The 23,427-nt window shown below is 39.9% G+C and overlaps 1 protein-coding gene across 12 annotated transcripts in view; it reads right to left on the minus strand.

Moving 5' to 3' along the window:
• Positions 1–23,427, minus strand: part of LOC108390523 (nuclear receptor coactivator 5-like) — a 45,966-nt gene that overhangs the window by 6,743 nt on the left and 15,796 nt on the right. For 6 of the 12 annotated variants that reach the window (XM_073225690.1, XM_036998438.2, XM_036998434.2 and 3 more), the window contains 6 exons: positions 12,063–12,140; positions 9,464–9,546; positions 9,193–9,319; positions 5,625–5,824; positions 2,488–2,763; positions 1,411–1,602 (listed from right to left, as the gene is read on the minus strand). In XM_073225690.1, coding sequence (XP_073081791.1) covers positions 1,411–1,602; positions 2,488–2,763; positions 5,625–5,824; positions 9,193–9,319; positions 9,464–9,546; positions 12,063–12,140 — 956 coding nt within the window. The remainder of the gene's footprint in view (positions 1–1,410; positions 1,603–2,487; positions 2,764–5,624; positions 5,825–9,192; positions 9,320–9,463; positions 9,547–12,062; positions 12,141–23,427) is intronic. The other 6 variants (XM_036998428.2, XM_073225693.1, XM_073225694.1 and 3 more) reach the window with 4 other exon arrangements.

Raw genomic sequence — 23,427 nt, forward strand, 5'->3', positions numbered from 1 at the left:
ATGAACGGGACACTTTCTCAGTTAGTGCCAAGGTCCTGAAGAAAATGCACTGAGCCCATTTTGAAAGTCTGAAAGAATTTTGTTTTTAAACTAACAGCAAGGATGAGAAGCAATTCAGAGCAAAAAGATTTTTTTCCCGAGTGCTTCTCGCCTTAATTCAGTCACTTCTTGCAGGGAAGACTAGGTGGCAAGAAGGGGCCTGTGGGTGACCCAGGAAGGGAGTGGGTTGAGGCCCACAGAAATGGGTGAGCACTGCTGAAGGAAGGGAGGGAGGGAGCAAAGACATGGCAGCAAGAAAGCACAGGTGCGATGAAACAGAGAAGATGCAGAACTGCACTCTCACTCATCCCAAGGCTGTGGATCTTTAACACAGACTGCCCTTGCCAGTAAAAGGCATGTATACGTATAGCCACCAAAGCAAGAGAGCACATTCCCTCTACTTTGATCCAAAGTAACAGTCAATGTGGAAATCTTTCATAGGGAATATTTTTGGCTAAAATAATCCCTGTTCACTTAAGAGGCCAAAGCAATATTTGACTATTATGCACAAATGCACCCCCAGGTCCAAATTTTATTTAAGGCCCAGGTGAAAAGCCACCTTTCCACAAAGACTTCACTGACAACCTTCTTTTTAACATGGCAGACTGAAAATGTGCTCTCATCCAGTTCCTTCTCTCCTCCCACTGCCAATCCAAACAGCACAGGAGAGGAGACAAGAGTATATGAACAGACACTTGGAAGATGAGGAACAGAGAGAAGAGCACTAAGTGGAGGAAGCCACTCCTAGGGGTCTACAGGGGTTAAAACTCTCTACCCTCCAGGGCAAGAAAGGCTCAGACACTGGCATACCAAGAATCATACAGTAGGGCACGGAGCTGACTGGAAGTCTGTACACATGTGGTTAGATCCACCCAGGTCTCCTCCCAAAGGTATAAGATGGATGTCTGATAACACCTCTTGAGGGGCAGGATCGGTGAGGCCTTGAAGTTAGTCAACTCTGGGCATTTTCAGCTATGCAAGCCAACTAAGTCTCCCTCTTGTTTTAAGTGAACTGAGTTGGGTTCCTGTCACTTACAATGGAAGAAGTCCACAATAATACAACCTCATTTTAGGCAGATGTCAGATACTATTTGGCACCAACTACCCAGAAAAGAAGCCTCAAAAACCCTACTGAATTCAGAGTGCTTATCATGAGAACTCAGTTCTCCCTGTATGAAAACTTGGGCAACTCATTCAAGAGGAATGGCACCCATTGAAACCCCAAGTGTCTCTCCTGGTCTTCTGAAATCTTAACATTCAAAAATATGACAACACCCTGCAATTGCTCAAAACTGTCCTGCTATCTCAGGAGAATTCTGGTGGAAGCAGAACTGCTACTCCTTTATCTTATTCCTTGAGGGAAACACTGACCTGGCAGTGGAAGGAGACCTCCAGGCCTATCACCTAGCAAAGGGGCCTTGACAGGAACTGGGGGATGAGGGCCTGGGAAGGACCTCTTTCCAGGGGTTGGAAGAAGTGGAGGTGGCTTAACCACCATGGGGGTATTCCTGCCTTGAAATGAGGAATGATGACTAGCAACCAAAGGACCTGGCATCTCAAAGCCTGAAAAATAAAGAAAACAAATGGTGAGCAGAAGCCTAGTCTAGATGCCAGCAAGCTGTACAAAGAACAACTCAGAGAATTCAAGGAAGATCTTCACTTTTTCTGACTTAAAATTTTCTATAATCAAAGAGAAATAGTTGTGTTTAACTAGACTTATTGTGGTCATCATTACACAGTATATACAAGTATCAGATCATTATGCTGTATACCTGAAATAATATAATGTGGTATATCTCAATTATAAATAAATAAGTTATTAAGCACTTGGGGAAACAAAGGAAACAACACTGTTATGTTTTAAGTTTATGGATTCCCCTCTAAGATAAATAATTTCTTTAAAGCTTTAAAATGGTCCTATAACTTCAGCTATTTTTTTCCTATGAGACAAATTATTATTTTCTTCTCATCTACTTAACTTAAAACAAGCAAACCAAAAAGTAACTAAGGAGTTTGGCTTGTAAGCTGGAATGCTCTTTAAAATCTTCAAGATTTAGGAACTGCTTCTTCACATTTCCCGTACTTAAAAGTAACCTTAAAAATGTCTCAACTAACAAAAATCTGAAACTTAAAAATCAGAAAAGTAAAATGATAGTGAACTGTAACTATTCCTACATGTCCGTCTATGTAGAGAAGTCATCTTAACTATATGTTAAAAGTCTGATTCAAAAGACAATTTAGCTTCAGAAGAAACATTTTAATCTATAAAGGTTAAACATTAAAATACTGTATTCCTATCTGAGATGTGTCCAAACCAGATACCCTTATATTACAGAAGTATGTTCTCTCAACTAAATGAAAAATCCTTAGTTTTCCTTCACACATAGATTTGCAGAAAGGGGCTTTCTGGGGCTTAAAATGGGGAAGAAAAGGAATGGTGCCAAATACCTCCCAGTAGTCCTTTCCTGGTCTTCAAGTAGTCCATGAGCAGGTCCAACTCATTCCTGAACAAATGCTTTCCCTCATTCAAAAGGAAGAGAAGATGCCGAATGCCCAAAGGGACAGAGTAGCTGGTAAGACACTCTCGGGCTAGGAAGTCATCTACCAGATTTCCAGCCCTCACAGAAATTCCAGCGTGTTCCTGCTGCTCCCATTTAGAGGAAAATCTCCTATGTTCTTTAGTCACCAGCACTAGGGCATCATCCAGGGGCATATGACAACGTACTAGGGACAAGAAACAGCCTGTTTACAACAAATGGGTGCTCTGCTTCCTTTTAAAACACATTTACAAAAAGAGAAGAGGAAAAAACAACAAGAAAGTAACAGCCAATCTAACTACATGTTGGGTAGACTGTCTCAGCCTTCAGTACAGATGGGACTGTTTACTGATTCAAAAGACTGGAACCCCCAATGGTAGGTGCTCTGTCAAACTTCAAAATCAAACATTACATTCCATTTCAAAATTATAACATGTGGTAGCTTGATTTACTGTTTCCACACAAACCCTCATTTTGCAATTGGACAGCTTCATGCTAAGCTGACGAGAAACAGAAGAAATATGTGGCATATGTGTCAATGGAAATTCTTACAACTAAATAAACATAGCTTTAAAAAAGTCAGAATGCAACTTCAACCATCACTGAGTCAAACAACAAAACAAAACTCAGAAAGTCAAACAACAAAACAAAACAAACTAAAGGTGAAGATGTTTTATTTGGTTCCAGCAATCAGGGTAAGCAACTTGAGATGAGCCTGACTGATGGAAGAAACCACCAGGAGCTGAGAAGGCATCTTTCAGAGAGCAGAGGGAAGGTGAGAAAAGAGTGAAGCAGGGGCTGCTGTTCTTCACTGCACATCTCTCAGTGTCTATCTTGTAACTTGGTGTATGCCATACCTGAATAAAAGGCAAACAGACACATGCGATGCATGGTGTCCAGGCTCTGTCACTGCTGCATGAGGAGTAACCCACATCCTCCATGTGACTCTGCAGTCTTTGACTCAGGCCTATGGGACCTTAAACCATGTTAAAAGCCTCCTCAAATCAGATAAAGAGTGCTCTAGATCCCAAATATTACATATAAAATAAATTCTAGATATCAAGAGCAGCTTTTACATAATTTAATGGGTATTGTCAAATGCACAGGTGTTTTCTGATCTCTCCTAGGTTTATCTACTGAGAATAAAAGTTAATAAAAGTTTGATTTTAGATGGAAGGCCCCTATCCTGTCTTGCTCTGTATGTTCTATATATTAGCTTCTGAACCAATTTATGATCCATGGAGCACTACTACAGGGCTACAGTAGGGATTACAGTATTTGGCTAACTCTTAAACTATGTTTATTAAGATTACATTTAGGAAGAAATATGAATACATGTATATCTTCAGGTGCTAAAGTTTCACCGTTTGACTATTTTAAATGTTTGCCTCTGCAATGTAGCTCCACATGCTTCTAAACAAAGGTTGCATGCAAGGTATAAAACAATCTCTTGGCTATAAAGTACTGTGAAAGAGAGCCCAGCTAAGACAAATTTTGCTAAAATAGATTTAACTTATAGGAAAAAACAAAGTGTTCTTTTTACTTATGATCTGAGTTCAGGGATGGGAAATGAAGTATGTACCTATTAATATTATTCTGGATGTGAGAAAGAAATTGTCTTCTGATTTGTAACATGTGAAAAACAGATTATATGCTTTTTTGAAGTAGTGCTGATTTTTAAAGGTATTTTAATATTCAATAAATCTTTCAACTTACTTAGTTTAGTGACCATTTCCTAAGTGATCCTGCATGAATGAAAACATCTAAGTAACCAGATATGATTAGTCCTCTGCATGATCTGTTCAAATTATACTGTTCCCCACCCTGATCCTAGGTGATTGGTATTTGTAATTTTTATGCACATTCTTTTACATTTTCAGAACTTATGTATGACATAAATGTGGTTTAATCTTATTATTTAAAATGAATTAGAAATTTTCTATGCCTAGAAAAACAGCAGTTTCATACTCTTGAGAACAGTTCTAAGCAAGATTTGGTCAGGAGGGTGTGGGTGACCTCACAGAAGCAAAGCAAACGGGATGGTTGGAATAAAAGATGTCCTGCCACTCCCAGGAGGATGAAAAGCAAGTGTTCTTCACTAATTGTCTTTTCAGACCCAGTATCTTGGGTGGATAACAGAGCAATCTATCCTACACTAACTTCTATGCAGGCTCCAGAGCTGTAGGTGGAATTAAGTCCAGCTACTAGTGTTCTTTAAGGTCTCTGCCCAAGGAAACAGTAGCTCTCTTCTGACTTAGCAATGGAAACCCTCACTGCTGAGGAGACTCAGGCTGAGACGGGCACTCCGGGGCGTACTGGAGAAGCCCGCCTCCCGCCTGGCTGTGGCTCACCCGGGCAGAGAAAGGTAGCAGGGACAGCCTGCCATGTTGTACAGGGCCAGCACACAGGAGGAATTCAGTATGACTGTATTGAATAGAACAGTACCAAGATCTCCTGCAAAGACAAGAGGACCAGAACACCTACACTTATCTAGGTATAATTCTCAGTGAGTTGCTTGGGGAGCCCTCCACATGGCACTGCCCGCCCCACTGAAGCAGCAGCTCTGACCAGGAGGGAGATGAGGATGTGCAGCTACCCAAGTCTGTGTATTTTGGGGAGGGAAAGAGAGTTCATTTTTGTGCACTCTGGTGAGTGTAATAAGGAAATGCTTGTGATACCTTAAAATAGGCAAATTTAGCAAGAGAGCTGGTCTGTGGGCATGCCAGAGATGACTAGAGTCTTTTAGACTTACCATTAAGGGTAGAAAAGATGGTGGTTCTATACAGGAAAACTGAATTGGTTATATAATATTTTAGAAGAGGTGTTTTGGATTCTTAAGAAGCAATGAAGACAATTTAAGTTTCAATGATCTCTAAAACACAGGAGAATACTTCATAATACCTATTCAAGTCATTTTTCCTCAACTATATCCAGTTTAGTTACTGACCAAGGTGAACCTTCACAGTGTGCCAGCATACAAAGAAAAAATATTACATTTTTAAAGCAGGATCTATTCGAAGTGATAGTTCTAGATTGAGCTAAACTTACTTTTGATAGACTCATGAAGCACAATTAGAGTACAAGAGTAAAGGTTTACATTAGACTGTTCAACAAGAATACAAAATGGGGATCCATCATCTTTAACTTCCTGGAGTGCTCGTGACAGACCCGACACAGTGGTAAGGTGAATCATTTCCACCACGAGGCCATGATCCTGCAACCGATGACCTATGGCTATTGCATATTCCCTTAAAAAAACACACACATATAAGAAAAAGGTCGGTTACTTTCAATCAAACAAAAGTAGGAGAACCTATATCAGTAAGCAGTTGTTCCATAGGTACTCTGATGCACCACACATTTAAGTAAGTGAGGGCTGAGAGACTGTATTTTTACTGTATTTAAGTAAGTGAGGTGGAAAATACCATATTCGTTAAAAAAACATGCATGCCCTACAACATGCTTTCACTCTTAGATATCCTAAAAACATTCAGGAGTATTTTATCTGTCTGATGGAATCAGTTAAGAGAACAGGTGGCAACTCTGACCAAAAGGAAACTCACTTTTTCAAAAACTTAGCCCTCATATGACTATGTTTGTAATTTCATAAAGAAAGCAGAGTGTGTCAAAGCCATGTTTTTGTGTGGCATGATACAATGGGTAAGCATCATGAATGTGGCCAGCATTTATCAAAATGGAATCACTCGTGTTATTTGATGATGTCATTTCAATTTAAAGACCATGAAAGAAAATGTAAGACTGTTTTAAAGAACAAATGAAACTACTATCTTCAGAAAAATGAGAAAATGCCCATTTACAATTAGTTGCTGAGATAGACCAATGCTTGTTGAGTTCATTACCTCTGAGACAATTCCTTTGTTAAGAGTAAATGGGTGATACTGGAGTTAAACATCTCAGTCCTGTAACTAAGCTTGGATCAAAACCCAGAGTCATCACATCTCCTATTTTCTTAGCCTCAGTCCTCAAGTCCCAGAAACTCTGTCCCAGATCTCTCCTTTGGGCTTATGCTTCCATTCCTGCCTACTACTTGCTTAGAAACCTACAAAGGCCTCCTACCTATCTTCTGTCCTCAGTTTCTTTTCCCAGTCCAACCCATCCTACACTCCAGTCTCTGCATGACCTTGTTCCAAGTGCAGCTTTCAAAAAAGCTACAGGCCCTACTCAGCACCCTAAACTTATCCTAGCTTTCAAAGTCCTGGCAAGACCTGGCTCCAATGGATCTTACTAGGTTTTGGAAACTCCTGAACTTCAAACATCCTATTGCTTGTTATCTCTAGATAGTCAACTCTCTGCACACTTCTTCCAACTGTGCCTTCCCTGCCTTTCTGTTTGCAGTCCTCACCTCAGAGGCCCAGCTCAAATGACATGATCCCGTGGAACCTCCTTGATTCACCTCATTGGACTTTGGTGGCCTACTCTTCGTCCTATGGCTACTCTGCTTAGAGCAGGAACAACTCTTAGCATATTCCATCTTCCACTTGTTATTTATGCATAGGTTTTATCTTATTAGTCTGCATGTGGTACAAACAGGAATTGTTCCTTAATTACCTTTATGTTTCTCAGTGTGTCTAGCAGAGCTTTATATATATGACAGGTACATATTAAATGTATGTTTTGTGAATTAAAAATTAATATGATAGCAGGAAAAATGCTTTTCTGGCAGTTCAGGAGAGTATGGATGACTTCAGAAAATAAATTCAAGAGGAAAACAAGATAACCAAGACATGATTTCCATTTACAGAGTGAGAGCCCATGAGTCAAAACAGTCACAATAATAATTCACATTGGAGGATATGATTTGCAAATTAATTACTGTTTCCGAGTATAAAGGATTGAATTAGCCAACTTATATATATCACTACAAATCTTTCCAACATCAAAGTGGCAGCAGAACAAGCAGCATGGCCTAGTTCACAGATTTCCTGGCAGAGGCAGACTACACATGGCAGAGGGGTTCCTAAACTACATCCACCAAGGGTCCCAATCCATGGCTAAATGCCAGAACTGTGTGCCAGACAGAGGCTGGGTAACGTCTGAGGAGCAATTTCTGAACACCACTCCAGATGGAGGGGGAGAAGAAAAGCAATCTCCAGTACTCTTCTCTACCAAAAAACACTGCACTCAAATTAATACCAGTCTGCCTGGCTCTGGAGATGTGAAAGGGTCAAAAATATCAGGGTTGTGGAAGATGAATTGCAGCTGGAGTCAGTCACAGTTCTAAAAGAAGTACAAGATGCTACAGGTCACATGTGATGCTTGCTGCAAGTTTTGAGAAAGCCAATCTAGTCAAAGATGAAAGTAGTCTCCCTGGTTGATGCAGAATATTGTACTAAAGTTGTTAAATGCTGAGGAAAAACAAAGCTACCATGCATGCTGAGTCTTTATTGCCTCTGGGTTCAAAACTGGTTTGAGCTATACTACCTGATCAAATAGTTCAGGGCATGTCTGAATTGAATTGTCTTTCAATTATTAAAAGAGATCCCATGATTTTCAAATGTAAAAGGAGTTGGCCTCTGCCATCCTCCCTGTGCTATGACTCCAAGTAAGAAGGAGTTACAATTCTGTTTTCACAAACTTGGAGTGAAGATGTTATCTACAAATAAAATAAACTTCTATATATAAAATAGATACCACAGAATAGAAATTCTGAGCCACTTTAAGATTGCATTTAAGATAAAGTGAGAAGTCCAATGCTGCCTTAAGATAAGCTATGTTTTGTGTATGCCTTGTCTCCTGTTCAGTATTCATCAGTTCTGATCACGTCCAGGTCTCTAGTAGCACTGACTCAGTACCCAGCCCAGAGTCAGTGCGCATGCCTCCAACCAAACTTTTGTCTACATGCCAGGTTATCTGCCAAGCACTATGAAACCCAACATAACCCAGAAACACAGCAATCTTCACATATTAAGTCCCTGTCTGCCCTCAAGTGCCAGCCACTGGTATGTGAGTTCAGAGCACTACATGGACTCAGACAAGCTCAACACAGCCAAGAGGGCAGGAGCAGCAAGGAAGACTTCTGCAATTGTGCTTATGTGGCCCACGTGAGTTAGGCAGGTGGAGAAAGAGAAACAGGCATCCTGCATTAAAGAGAAAACAGCATAGACTGAAGGCTGAGAGGAATTCAGCAAGCAGTTAAGAGATGAGAGGAATCCTTCTCTGAAAGATCAGTCAGGCCAGCTTTACAGCATACTGTACTAAACTGTCAGTGCCCAAAGTAGGGGCTTGTCTGCTATGTGCACTAAAGTATTCCTAGAGCCTAGAATAGTGACTGGCACATGGAACCCAACCTTGAAAATAGCTTTGTTTTTGTTTTTTTTAATTATAAAATTGACAGGTGCTCATTGTAGAAAACTCAAGCAATACAGAAAAGCTAAATCAGACAGTAATCTTCAGAAAAGTCTCCCATCCATGGAATGCCCCTGCCATGAGTTAAATGGTAAACCCAAAAGTGTAATTCTTATAATTCATAAAGTAGTGTTCTAACAGAGCATTATGACGGTCTCAACTCTCAGTGACTTGTGTATGTAGGACTGAACACTTAATTATTCGGTTTGTACACAATCTCATTTGACACGCTAAAAAGAAATAAATCTACCTCTGTGCTTTGTCAGTAGAAACAATAATGCAATCTGAAGGCCTCTCTCGATCACGCTCTTTCTTAATCACTTGATAGAAGTGCTGGAAAAGCCCCTCTTTCCGCGCATCCCTGCTGCTGGTATCATCTGAAAAATATTGATGCATTCATGCTTTTGTAAGGCCTGAAGAATCACTAAAGGTTTTCAGGGTTTCTTACAAAACTGCAAATGAAAGACAGCACCTCTCTAAAGAAGAGACAAGGAAAATATAAATCTCAACAAGACTCTTACCTAACTCAAAATACTGGTATCGCTCATGGTTATCTTCATTCCCTTTTGAATAATCAGCCACATTCTGCAATAATTCTTTAATGCTGTTGAATGCATGAAAACATTATAGTTTGTGCAAATACAGTTTCTCTCCCGAAGGCAAAAAATAAATACCAGCTTACCTAGCACAATATATAGGCACCTAAAAATGTGGTGTGTCTACTTAGGAATAAAGTGGTGTTCAATAATCTGTTCTCATTTCAGAACTTTCTGAGTCTCTTCTCATTCCCATTCATTTCTTTCTTGCCTGTTATGATGAAAAATATATATGGAGCCACTGATCTTTGTCAAGTAAAACTCAGATATGGACAGAGAGAAATTCATAATTTAAGGTTTTTAATATGAGATAATTTTATCAGAAGTGTTCATCTTTTAGAGAAGGGGCATAAGAAGGTCTTCACTGAATATGGGTTAAAAACTGAATCAACAAGATCTGCTCACTTTACTCCTAAACACTCTACTGCTCCTGTGAGCAAGCTATTTTCCCTTGCTAAAGGCGTGCAAAATAGTGCACAGATGCTGCTTAATCTATTAGCCATCTAAAGTAGTCCCATTTGCTGTGATTTAACAGAAGAAAGGGGGAATTAGATGCACTAGGTACCCTAAATCAGGCATTTTTACTGCGGCTCCCCAGCAGCCAGACACCAATGTTTCTGTCCACAAGGAATGTCCTGCCAGGAAGAGAACCACCTCAGCAGGCAGCAGTTGGCTGTTTTCTCACCAGAGGCATCATGCAGCATGACGAAATGGCCACAGAACATGCTCGGTCAAACCATTTGGCCATTATTCAGCAAGCTGCCAATAAGCACAGATCCCTTGCTCTGACTCTGTATAGTTTTCATTGAGGTTCCTGTCCACATCCAACCTCCTGACAGAGCAGGGACGTACCTCCAGACTTTTAGATGCAAAGCTTTTGCCTGAATTCGTGCCTTCCCTTCTGCCCTGAGAATCCTGAGCTGCACCTGCAAGTTTCTCTCACCCAAGCAGGCTGTCTCTTGTCTAATGTCTCTGACACACTGTCCATTTACTCCAGAGCTCATTCTTCAAGAGGCCAGCTTTCTCTAACCCTTGCTATACTGTGTCCTTGCTGGCTTTCCTTCAAAGGTTATACACTTTCTTTAAATGAAGTGGTGTGTAAACTCCCCCACTGACACCATGTAAGTAATTAGGGCGGGCTGGGAGGTGCCCCCAAAGCTGTACCTTTCACCCAGGAAAGGTACAGTCTGATGTTGAAATTGCAACTGCCTGTTTCTGAATCTCAGTTCTGTCACTAACTAACTGGGTAGGCCTGAATGAGTTATTTAATATCACATGCCTTAGCTTCCTCACCTGTAAAATGGGGATGTTCAGGGAACCTACCTTCAAACATTAATATGAGGATTAAATAAGTTAATAACAGGAAAGCCTTAGAACAGTGCCTGATGCAGAGCAGGCCCTCAAGAGATGTAAGCCATTATGACCCATCTCTGCCTTTAGCTTTCTTTCAGACCAGGGCTAAGAAAATCTCATCTTCAGAAGATCACCTAACTATGCAAGCATTCTGTCTCATTTTCAGGAAATGTTACCTGAAAGAAACTAACCTCCATTAACAGTCACTCCTAAATTCTATACTTCCAAGTGCTTCTGCAGTTGAGGAAAGCATTTTTCAATTTTGAATTATTAATCCAATCTGACACAAATCTCATTTTTAATGCAGGCAAGAGAGAGGCCCTGTCAAGGTTCATACATATAAAAATCAATTCAAATACATTTCAAGGAAAACTGCTTTTACCCAAACTGCAGAGGTAGATCCAAGGCAAGAATCTTCAACTGCCGTGTTGATTTATCTACTGAGTTATACAGAAGAAAGCCTCTGCTGAATGTACAAGACAGCGTAAACTAAATATATAACCTTCAAAATTGATTTACATACTTTGGAATACTACACAGTGGCCAAAAACAATGACGATGAACAATCCTCCATGATATATCATTAAGTGAAAGAAGCAAGTTCCAGAACAATATACCAGTCTGAGCCATTTAACTTAAAAACAAGGAAAAAAACTTGAAGAATTCTGAAAACAGATTTTCACTTTTTATGATCAGATACTTTTACATTTATTTATTCATTCCTTGGGTAAAAAAAATACAACTTTCAAGTGACTGATACTTGCCTCTGGAATACTGACTTTTCTCATAATTAAATAAATTTGCATTTCTGAGCATATACCAGTGATTAGATGGTGGCACATAACAGTGAGGAGGTGAGGAGGAAAAGAGTCTAGGGCCTGCTACAGATAACCCACGAAGTGGGCTACCCATGTAGAGCTGACTGGGAAGGTCCACAAAGAAAAGGCCCTTCAGTCTGGAGAGCTGCTTTAGTTACAAGAGTCTAAATGACTATGGAACAGTAAAAGTTAAAGCACAATGACTTAATATGATCAAGTTGACCTGAGAGACTTCCCAAAAAGCAAATATTAATGACATCAATTTTAACAAACACATAAGTCTGCACAGTAAGAGCACATCTAAATTACTACTAAAGCTTTTAGCAAATTGAGCCAGAACAATAAAGTTTTACCTTTGCACGTCTTCACTCTCCTTTAAGTAGCCCTCTTGGGGAGAATATGTCGGCAGAAAATGTTTATATGGTTTACTGCTAAAAAACCAACAAAGACAAAATTACACTTAAGAAGAAATCATTTCCCATAGTCCATACATTAGTTTCCACAGTTCTGCTAGACTCAAAGGTGATTTAATCTCCAGTCAAACTGCATTTTAAAAACTCAAACAATGGCTTTTCTCTTGACTTTTTCCCCTCAGAACCGCTATGCTATTCTGTAATGCCTTTACCTATTTTTGTCTAGTTTGTTTGCTTGACTGCTTTTGTAGAGTTGACAACTGAAGGCAAAGCTCTCTCACAAGAGCCCAGGATTCTGAGCTCACCAGCAGCAAGGGGCTCCAACATACTGAATCTGACTTGCACAAGGGAATGAAACTAACCTAAAAGTAGGTATGTAATGCTGGTGGTGTTTGGTAATTGAAATAAATTTTTTTTAAATCACTGTTTTTTTGTTGTTGTTAAAGCTTTGCTAGCTATTCCACTAACATCACCATAAATTTTCATGGTTTGTCTGCCACCTTCAATATATCTGACACTACCTCCATAATGAAGCTTATGAAAGAAAATGACTACATCGTTTGTGTGCATCAATTTCAAGTATTAACAATCCTTGATTAAGACTACTGTTATATTTACATGCCAAAAAACACATTTTGACATACACAGACACCATCCTCCTTGTGTGTGGTTAACAAGAAATGTGATCTAAGTTGAAGACAAAAATAAAAGGCACAACCTAAGAGGAAAATGCCTGCTCCAAATTGTTTACTGAAAGAAACAGAGGCTCAGCAAGATTAACTATTCGAATTTGAACTGAGAGAGTTAAAGAGTTATTAGAAAGCATTCCATTTCCAAAAAGGATAAGGAGCACAGATGCTCCACTCGACCCTCTTTTCAATGATCCTAGCCAAGTTTGAAGGCCATGAGAAGGAATAAGCAGATGGTTCAATGTGAGTAAGTCAAAAGGAAGTTGCATTTGCCTTATTCAGCTTCCTAGCAACTAGACCGAATGATGCCAAGAAAGCCAGCCGGCTCTATGGAGAAACACTGCAGGATACTTGGAACCCAGTGGTCAGAGAGCAGAGAGAAGGCCTCCAGACACCCTCATCTGGCAAAACCAATCCTATGCCTACTGATTACCCACACTTTCTGCCTCACTGGGACCTCCCATTTCACTTGCCCTTTCTGCTCCAACCTACCTGGCCATGCTAACGTCAACCACCTGACTTACTTGAAACTCCTTTCAAGACCTATCAAACTCTGGTAACATCAGATGAACAGTCTGGCCCAGCCATCAAAGAGTAACTTCCCATTTCTTCACGGGAGGGAAGGTACTATGCACTCTTAATGCACCTCAGCCAGTTGGACAAAGGATTCGGCAGGTCAAAAGGCCTGAGCTCAAATAGTGCAGTGCAAGCATAGAGAAAGGCAGGCACATACACCAGCTAGGATCCCAGAAGCCTGAGAAACAGCCCTCTGGGAGTCATGTGTTCCTAGTCTTCTAAAAACAGCCCCTAAGTATCCTAGAGGCTGGTGATTCCAGAATGGGCTATCTAGAGGAATTAATACTCAGCAGGGACTGCCTTTGTGGAAGTACATAAATACGCACAGGAAATACATCGCATTACAATGCAAATGACCTAAGTAAGGCTTGGACATTATTAAACATTGCTAGGTCACCCTAAGTCCTGGCTATGACACTGTATGTTGTCATATTCTGTGGACTCCCTCTAACTGGTGGTACCATTAAAACCAGTTCCTCTCCTATTCACTCAGTTGGTCATATGTCAACCATTGTCAAACAGAAAATGGAACTTATAATTACAAATATGTCTTGGGAGATAAACACAGTTCCCCAGATGGTCAATGAAGATGTTTTCAATGCATTACATTTACACCTTGAAGCAACCATGCAAGGTGAGGAATATCAACCTCCCCACCCACACTTTTTAAAAACAGATGAGGAAACTGAGGGTCCAGTCACATGACTTGTCACACAGCTAAGCTGTAAAGCCCAAATTCAAATCCAAGTCTGTCTGACTCTAAAACCCTTTCAATACCTCATCGCCCAGGAACTCTGGGCTTAACTCAAGAAGTCTGCAAGTAAAAAATATTAGGAAAAGCAATGGAAAGACATGTAAAAGGGATAAAGATACCAAGACATTCTATATTTGTATGGAAAGTAAATTCACATAGGCATAAAAAATTCTCATTTGAGAACATAAGTGTAAGAGGACAGGCTCCTGAAATACCTGCCTGCCCACGCCTCTCCAGGCCAGGTTACAGCAGAAGAGCCCTGTGCCACACATCTGGGAGGACCCCCTAAGGAAGAGCAATTCAAAAGTCAAGTCTTAAGACTGAGATGAAAAGCAACCAGAACTCTCTTTTACTGTTGGTGGGAATGTAAAATGGTATGATCACCTCAGAAAACAGTTTGCCAGTTTCTTGAAAAGTAAAACATACATGCTCCAGCCAGTCCATTCCTAGATATTTAGCCAGTAAAAATGAAAACACATGTCTACAAAGACTTGTACACAGTGCTCACAGCAGCTTTATTTGTAATAGCCCAAAACTGGAAATGTCCATCAACAGGTGAATAAAAAAACAAATTGTGGAGTATCCATAAGTCTTAGCCTCCTCACGTTGCCGTAACAAAATATCATAGACTGAAAGGCTAAAACAACAGAAATTTATTTTATCAGAATTCTGGAGGCTGGAGTCTGGACTGGGAGGTCACATGGTTGAGTTCTGGTGAGGCTCTCTTCCTGGCTTATAGATGGCCTCTTGCTGTGTCCTCACATGGCCTTTTCTCAATATGTGCACATGGAGAGAGATCTTCCTCTCTTCTTTTTCTTATAAGACCACCAGTCTAACTGTATTAGGACCCCACCCTTTGATCTCATTTCCTCTTAATCACCTCCAGCCCTATCTCCAACTGCAGTCACACTGGGGGTTAGGGCATCAGCATATGAGTTACAGAACACAATTTAGTTCATAGTACCATAAAATGGAGCACTACTCGGCAATAAAGAAATGAAGTATCAATCCACCCAACAATATGAATGAACCTCAAAATAACTATGCTGAAAGAAACCACAAATTTCCCCTCCAAAAAAGGAGTATGTGCTATATGATCCCATTTAAATAACTTACTTGAAATTATATATAATATATACAAATTTATGTAAAATTTTGGAAAATGCAAATTAATCTACATGTAGCGATTAAAGTGACAGATCAATTGTTGCCTGGAAAGGGGAGTATCAAAGAGGAATATAAAAACTTGGGATGTGATAGTTATATTCATTATCTTGATTGTAATGCTGGTCTGACAACCACATGTCAAAACTCAAATTGTATATTTTAAACATATGCAGTGTATTATTATACATTAATATCACATATCAGTAATTATATGTTGATACAGCTGAAAAAAAGCCCAATCCCTCCTTCCTGCTTCATTTTTTGTCTTCTTTAACACCAATAGGTTTCAATGTATTTCAAGTTTTAGCGCTGGTCAGAAATCACACAGATTCTTGTGTCCTCACATGGAGAGAACCTTACAGACTTATGGAAAAAGAGTCCATCAAAACACCTTCCTCACAATTTCAAATTAAATGTACATGTCACTCCCAAAGCCTCCAGGAATGGTAGTGCAATTATTTTTAACTTTTTACTTCTGTATCTCAATTACCTCAACTTATTAGACAGCTGATCTATTAAGTTCTCAGGGTAGGACCCACTGGGGATAAATTTTAAAATTAAAAAGATTTTTAAGCATCTACTCTTAGAAGTTCCATCATAATTTCAAATTCACTGAAAACAATTTGAATTTTAACACTCCTCTAGAGAAATTTCAATCAAGCCTCTGGAAATAGGAAAAGAGTAGCAACATGGCACTGTCAAAGGACACAAACCAACCAAAGTCAGATGTACTTCCATGATACTCTAAAAACAGGGGCCAATAAAAGACATACAGATGGCCAACAGACACATGAAAAGATGCTCCACATCACTAATCATCAGGGAAATGCAAATCAAAACCACAATGAGATATCACCTCACACTAGTCAGAATGGCTACTAGCAAAAAGATAAGAAATAATAATGTTGGTGAGGATGTGGAGAAAAGGGAACCATCCTACACTGTTAGTGGGAACGTAAACTGGTGCAGCCACAAGGAAAACAGTATGGAAATACCATATAAGCCAGCAAATCTGCTTCTGAGAATTTACCTCAGGAAAGCAAAATCACTAATTCAAAAAGTTATATGCATTTATGTTTACTGTAGCATTATATATTTATAATAACCAAGATACATAAACAACCTAAGTGTTCATCAATAGATGAATGGATAAAGAAACTGTGGCACATATACAATGGAATATTATTCAGCCACAAAAAAGAATGAAATCTTACATTTGTGACAATATGGATGGACCTAGATGGCAGTATGTTAAGTCAGACAGAGAAAGAAAAATACCATATGATTTCACTTATATTTGGAATTTAAAAAACAAAGGAACAAACAAAATAAAAATACTCTTAAACACAGAATAGGGAGCAGGGGACAGGCTAAATAGGTGAAGGGGATTAAGAGGTACAAACTTCCAGTTACAAAATAAATTAATCATGGGATGAAAGTACATCATAGGGAATATAGTCAATAATACTTTAATATCTTTGTATGATGACAGATGTAACTGAACTTATAGTGGCGAGCACTTAGTAATGTATATAATTGTTTAATCATGATGTACACCTGAAACCAATACAATATTATATATCAACTATATTTCAATTAAAAAAAGAACAGGGTCAATACACAGTTAAACATAGTGTTTTCATGAAATGCAAGAATCACACCCAACTGACTTGAAAACATGTCACACAAAAACCTCCACTTGAATGTCTAAAAAAGTTTTATTCATAATCACCCCAAACTGGTAGCAACCAAGACACCCTTTGACAGGTGAATAGATAAGCAAATTGTGGTACATCCATACAATGAATATTATATTATCAAGCTATAAAAAGACTTGAATGAACCTTAAATGCATATTGCTAAGTGAAAGAAGCCAATCTAAACAGGTATCATAGTGTATGATTCCAATTATATGACATTCTGGAAAATGCAAAACCATAGAGTTGGTGAGAAGACCAATGGTTGCCAGAGGTTTGGCAGGAAGGACAGGAGCTGAACAGGTGAAGCACGGGATGTTTTTTTCCAGTAGGTCAATTATTCTGCATGATACAGTAATGGTGGATTCATGACATTACGCATTTGTCAAAACCCACTGAATGTCACAGCATAAAAAGTGAACCTTAATGTATGCAAATTTTAACAAATCACTTAGGAACCTGTTGAGAGGATCCCAGGATGGAATACAGAATGTGACAAAACAATGACAAATTGTACTGTGAATGTATAAAACCACCTCAATGAAGGGAAGGAGAGAAAAGGTAGAGCTCACCTTTGTACAGCTTTGTAGGAAAAATGGGTGGGAGAGGATCTGACCCTCATCTGTATTCCCAGCCCTTGCTTGAAAGCCTATGGATGCCCTCAAGTGGTAACTTTCAAAAGCCTCCGAGAGGAGGGCTGTGTAATGTGGGATCCTGCCACTGAGAAGGTCAGACGCCAGGCTTGGCCCACATCTCGCCAAGAGTCAATGCCAAAGTCCTGACCTACACTTACCCAATGCCTAATCCCCTTCCCTCACACCCTACCCTCCCACACCTTTCTGACCCAATTCCCTACCTCAACCTATTCTCCTGACAGGCTCCCTCCATGGCAACCAGCATGCCTCATAGTTCTCCCCTGCAGGGTCTTGTCCTTTGCTGTTCCCATTTTGAACACACAGACCCCCCTAAACCCACATGGCCAGTTCCTTGACTCCCATCCAGGGTTCTGCCTAAATGTCATCTCTGTAAGTCCATCCCTCACTTTCCCTACTGCCTGTGCTCCCTGCCCTCTGGACCCAGCTCTGCTTTTCTCCATGTCACTCATTAGCATTAGTTACACTACACACACATGCACAAATATGTTTTAAAAATAAATTTTATTTTTTGGAACAGTTTTAGATTTCTAGAAAAACTGTAAGACGGTACCTATATAAGATGGTTCCCACATAACCTACATTATAGAGGTACGACATTTGCATGGTACATTTGTTACAATGAATAAACCAACATTGACATATTATTAAATGAAGTCCATACTTGATTCTGATTTCCTCAATTTTTACCTGGTCCAGGTATCCATTTGGTCCAGGATCCCACTCAGAATACCACATTTCATTTAATTGTCATGTCTCCTTAGTCTCCTCTTGGCTGTGGCAGTTCCTCAGACTTTCCTTGCTTTTGATGAGTCTTGAGGCGCACTGGTCACACACTAGGTATTTTTGCTTATTTGTGTATCTAATCCCGAGTAGGAAAGAAAGCTCCTAGAAGACAGGGATTTTTGTCTTTCTGTTCACTGCTTCCCCAGCAATTGGAACAGCACTTGCCACCACATCATAGAGTGTTCAATGAATAACCGTAGAATGAATGAATTTGCTCAAGTAAATGATTTTTTTAACTGTAAAACTCACCAGATCTTTAGGCTTCACAGAGCCCACCCAGCCTTCTCATTTAGCACACAAAACAATTCTGTCTCCAGTGCATAGGTAACTTGTTGGCTACAGGAACCAGAACGAGAACTTGCTCAACCATTTGGATTGCCACATCCAGAAAACTGACACTTCACTCTACACCAGGACCACTCAACCACCATCAGTCCAACACTTAAAGCTGCCCCCCTAGGAAACCTTCAGAGATGATACTCATTTTCAGCAACCTCGACAGCTACACAGCTATTTCTGTGTAATGGTGTTTATCTGGCTCAATGACTTGAATTTTTGTTGTACTTTGCCCATATTACTTTATAAATGTAAGTGAAAAATAGAAGAAAGAAAATACTGACACCAATAATAGGGAGAAATCACTTAGCAGATGACAAACAGGAGTAAAACCTGATACTTCTCAGGCTTGGCTGATGACTAAAATCAGCAGCAAGTGCTCGAAAAAAACCCTATCAAAGGCTGTGAGCAAATGGAGAGACATGAATACACTGCTGCACCAGACAGACAGTTCTACTTTTAACTCATTTCTCTTTAGTATTTTTTCAGGAAAAGGTTATCAGGGATGCCCTGCTCATTACACCTGTTGGGCAACCTTTTACTATTTGTTTCAAGGACAACTGTATGAGCTGGGAATCCAATTTAATTTCTTTTAAATAATGGTTGAGCACCTAAAATATGTTCAGTATCAACATCACAATGTGTCCTTCCTCACTCAGCCAGAGCCCCAGTACACAGCATGCTCTAAATAAATGACCTACAGAACACATGAAAAGGTTTAAATCCTCAAATAAGAGAGTAAATATCCATTAGTACCAACTCCTTAAGCCTGAAGACAAGTCTGTCTATTACTCTAAAATTTTAGCCCTCAAAAATGCACACAACTGAGGAGGAGGAGCCAAGATGGCAGCATGAGTACGACAGTGGAAATCTCCTCCCAAAAATATATATATTTTTGGAAATACAACAAATACAACTATTCCTAAAAGAGAGACCAGAAGATACAGTACAACAGCCAGGCTACATCTACAACTGCGAGAACTCAGTGCCTAGCGAAGGGGGTAAGATATTAGCCATGGCCCTGCGGGGCCCAAGTGCCACCCCCACCCCAGCTCCCTGGCAGGAGGAGAGGAGTTGGAGCGGGGAGGGAGAGGGAGCCCAGGACTGCTAAATACCCAGCCCTAGCCATCTGCACCAGGAGCACAGACACACCCATGGTGTGCTGGATACTAGGGAAACAGGACAGTAAAACCTATGAGGGCGTCCCCACAGTCGGCAACCCTGGGACAAAGAAAAGCGAGTGCTTTTTGAAAGTCTTAAAGGGATGAGGGCCTTACAGCTGGACGGAAGCATCCCGGTGCAATCAGCCCAGCAGCTGGGAATCTCAGGGAACTCCGGGCGCTCTAACCCCAGGGCGGCAGAGCAGCTTGGAGGCCCCTTATGGCGATAAACAGCCTCCCACCTGTTCCCCCTCCAGCGCGGCCCTGCCATAGCGGAGAGCAGCCTGAGACCAGCCATGCCCACAGCAACCATGGAGCTTAATTCCACAGCAGCCCAGGAAAGAATCAGAGACCCCATCTGCGCACACCTGCCCAGCACAAGCCGCTAGGGGTTGCTGTTCTCTGAGGATAGGAAGGCCAGGAGCAAGCAGAAAGGGCCTTGGTTCTCCCAGCTGACACACTTGCCAACTGCTTACGACTACCTCTACTGCCATGAAAAGGCAGAAGAATTTGATACAGACCAGACTAACCCAGACATCCCTGAGAGGGAATCTGAGGAGATAGATTTAAGCAATCTTCCTGAAAAAGAATTTAAAATAAAGGTCAAAACCATGCTGATGGACTTGCAGAGAAATATGCAAGAGCTAAGGAGGGAGAATGCAGAAATAAAACAATATCTGGAAGGACTTAAAAGCAGAATGGATGAGATGCAAGAGGCCATTAATGGAATAGAAATCAGAGAAAAGGAACGCAGAGAAGCTGATGTAGAGAGAGATAAAGGGATCTCCAGGAATGAAAGATATTAAGAGAACTGTATGACCAATCGAAATGGAACAATATCCACATTATAGGGGTACCAGAAGACGAAGAGACAGAAAAAGGGATAGAAAGTGTCTTTGAAGAAATAATTGCTGAAAACTTCCCCAAACTGGGGGAGGAAATAGTTGCTCAGACCACAGAGGCACACAGAACTCCCAACCCAAGGGACCCAAGGAGGACAACACCAAGAAACATAATAATTAAAATGGCAAAGATCAAGGACAAGGACAGAGTTTTAAAGGCAGCCAGAGAGAGAAAAAAGGTTACCTACAAAGGAAAACCCATCAAGCTATCATCAGACTTCTCAACAGAAACCTTACAGGCCAGAAGAGAATGGCATGATATATTTAATGCAATGAAACAGAAGGGCCTTGAACCAAGGATACTGCATCCAGCACAATTATTTAAATATGAAGGAGAGATTAAACAATTCCCAGACAGGCAAAAGTTGAGAGAATTTGCCTCCTACAAACCACCTTTACAGGGTATTTTAGAGGGACTGCTCTAGATGGAAGCACTCCTAAGGCTAAATAGATGTCAACAGAGAAAATAAAATCACAACAAAGAAAGCACACCAACCAAATACTAACTAAAGGCAACAAATAAAATCAACTACTCACAGAAGCAGTCAAAGGAAACACAAAAGAGCACAGAATAAAACACCTAACATATAAATAATGGAGAAGGAAGAATAAGAAGGGAGAGAAATAAAGAATCATCAGACTGTGTTTGTAACAGCTTAATAAGTGAGTTAAGTTAGATGGTTACATAGTAAAGAAGCTACCCTTGAACCTTTGGTAACCACAAATCTAAAGCCTGCAATGGCAATAAGTACCTATCTTTCAATGATCACCATAAATGTAAATGGACTGAATGCACCAATCAAAAGACAGAGAGTAATAGAATGGATAAAAAAGCAAGATCCATCTATATGCTGCCAGAAGAGACACATTTCAAACCCAAAGACATACACAGACTAAAAGTCAAGGAATGGAAAAAGATATTTCATGTAAACAGTAGGGAGAAAAAAGCAGGTGTTGCAGTACTAGTATCAGACAAAATAGACTTTAAAACAAAGAAAGTAACAAGAGATAAAGAAGGACATTACATAATGATAAAGGGCTCAGTTCAATGCAGAGGATATAACCATTATAAATATATATGTACCCAATACAGGAGCACCAACATATGTGAAACAAATACAAACAGAATTAAAGGAGGAAACAGAATGCAATGCATTTATTTTAGGAGACTTCAACACACCACTCACTCCAAAGGACAGATCCACCAGACAGAAAATAAGTAAGGACACAGAGGCACTGAACAACATACCAGAACAGATGAACCTAATAGACATCTACAGAACTTTATACCCAAAAGCAGCAGGTTACACATTCTTCTCAAGTGGACATGGAACATTTTCCAGAATAAACCACATACTAGGCCACAAAAAGAGCCTCAGTAAATTCAAAAACATTGAAATTCTACCAACCGACTTTTCAGACCACAAAGGTATAAAACTAGAAATAAATTGTACAAAGAAAACAGAAAGGCTCACAAACACATGGAGGCTTAACAACATGCTCCTAAATAATCAATGGATCAATGACCAAATTAAAACAAAGATCAAACAATATATGGAGACAAATGACAACAACAACACAAAGCCCCAACTTCTGTGGGACTCAGCGAAAGCAGTCTTAAGAGGAAAGTATATAGCAATCCAGGCATATTTAAAGAAGGAAGAACAAACCCAAATGAATAGTCAAATGACACAATTATAGAAATTGGAAAAAAAGAAACAAATGAGGCCTAAAGTCAGCAGAAGGAGGGACATACTAAAGATCAGAGAAGAAATAAATAAAATTGAGAAGAATAAAACAATAGAAAAAAATCAATGAAACTAAGGGCGGGTTCTTTGAGAAAATAAACAAAATAGATAAGCCCCAAGCCAGACTAATTAAGAGAAAAAGAGAATCTACACACATCAATAGAATCAGAAACAAGAAAGGAATAAATCACAATGGACCCCACAGAAATACAAAGAATCATTAGAGAATGCTGAGAATCTACACGCTAACAAGCTGGAAAACCTAGAAGAAATGGACAACTTCCTAGAAAAATACAACCTTCCAAGACTGACCAAGGAAGAAACAGAAAATCTAAACAGACCAATTACCAGCAATGAAATTGAAGTGGTGATCAAAAAACTACTGAAGAGCAAAACCCCCGGGCCAGATGGATTTATCCCAGAGTTTTATCAGACATACAGAGAAGACGTAACACCCATTCTCCTTAAAGTTTTAAAGTTTTCCAAAAAACAGAAGAGGAAGGAATACTTCCAGAACCATTCTATGAAGCCAGCATCACCCTAATATCAAAACCAGGCAAAGACCCCACCAAAAAAGAAAATTACAGACCAATATCCCTGATGAACATAGATGCACAAATACTCAACAAAATATTAGCAAACCAAATTCAAAAATACATCAAAAGGATCATACACCATGACAAAGCAAGATTCATCTCAGGGATACAAGGATGGTACAGTATTCGAAAGCCCATCAACATCATCCACCACATAAACAAAAGGACGAAAATCACATGATCATCTCCATAGATGCTGAAAAAGCATTCGACAAAATTCAACATCCATTCATGATAAAAA

Source organism: Manis javanica, chromosome 17 (genome assembly GCF_040802235.1).
Source record: "Manis javanica isolate MJ-LG chromosome 17, MJ_LKY, whole genome shotgun sequence".
NCBI classification, from domain to species: domain Eukaryota; kingdom Metazoa; phylum Chordata; class Mammalia; order Pholidota; family Manidae; genus Manis; species Manis javanica.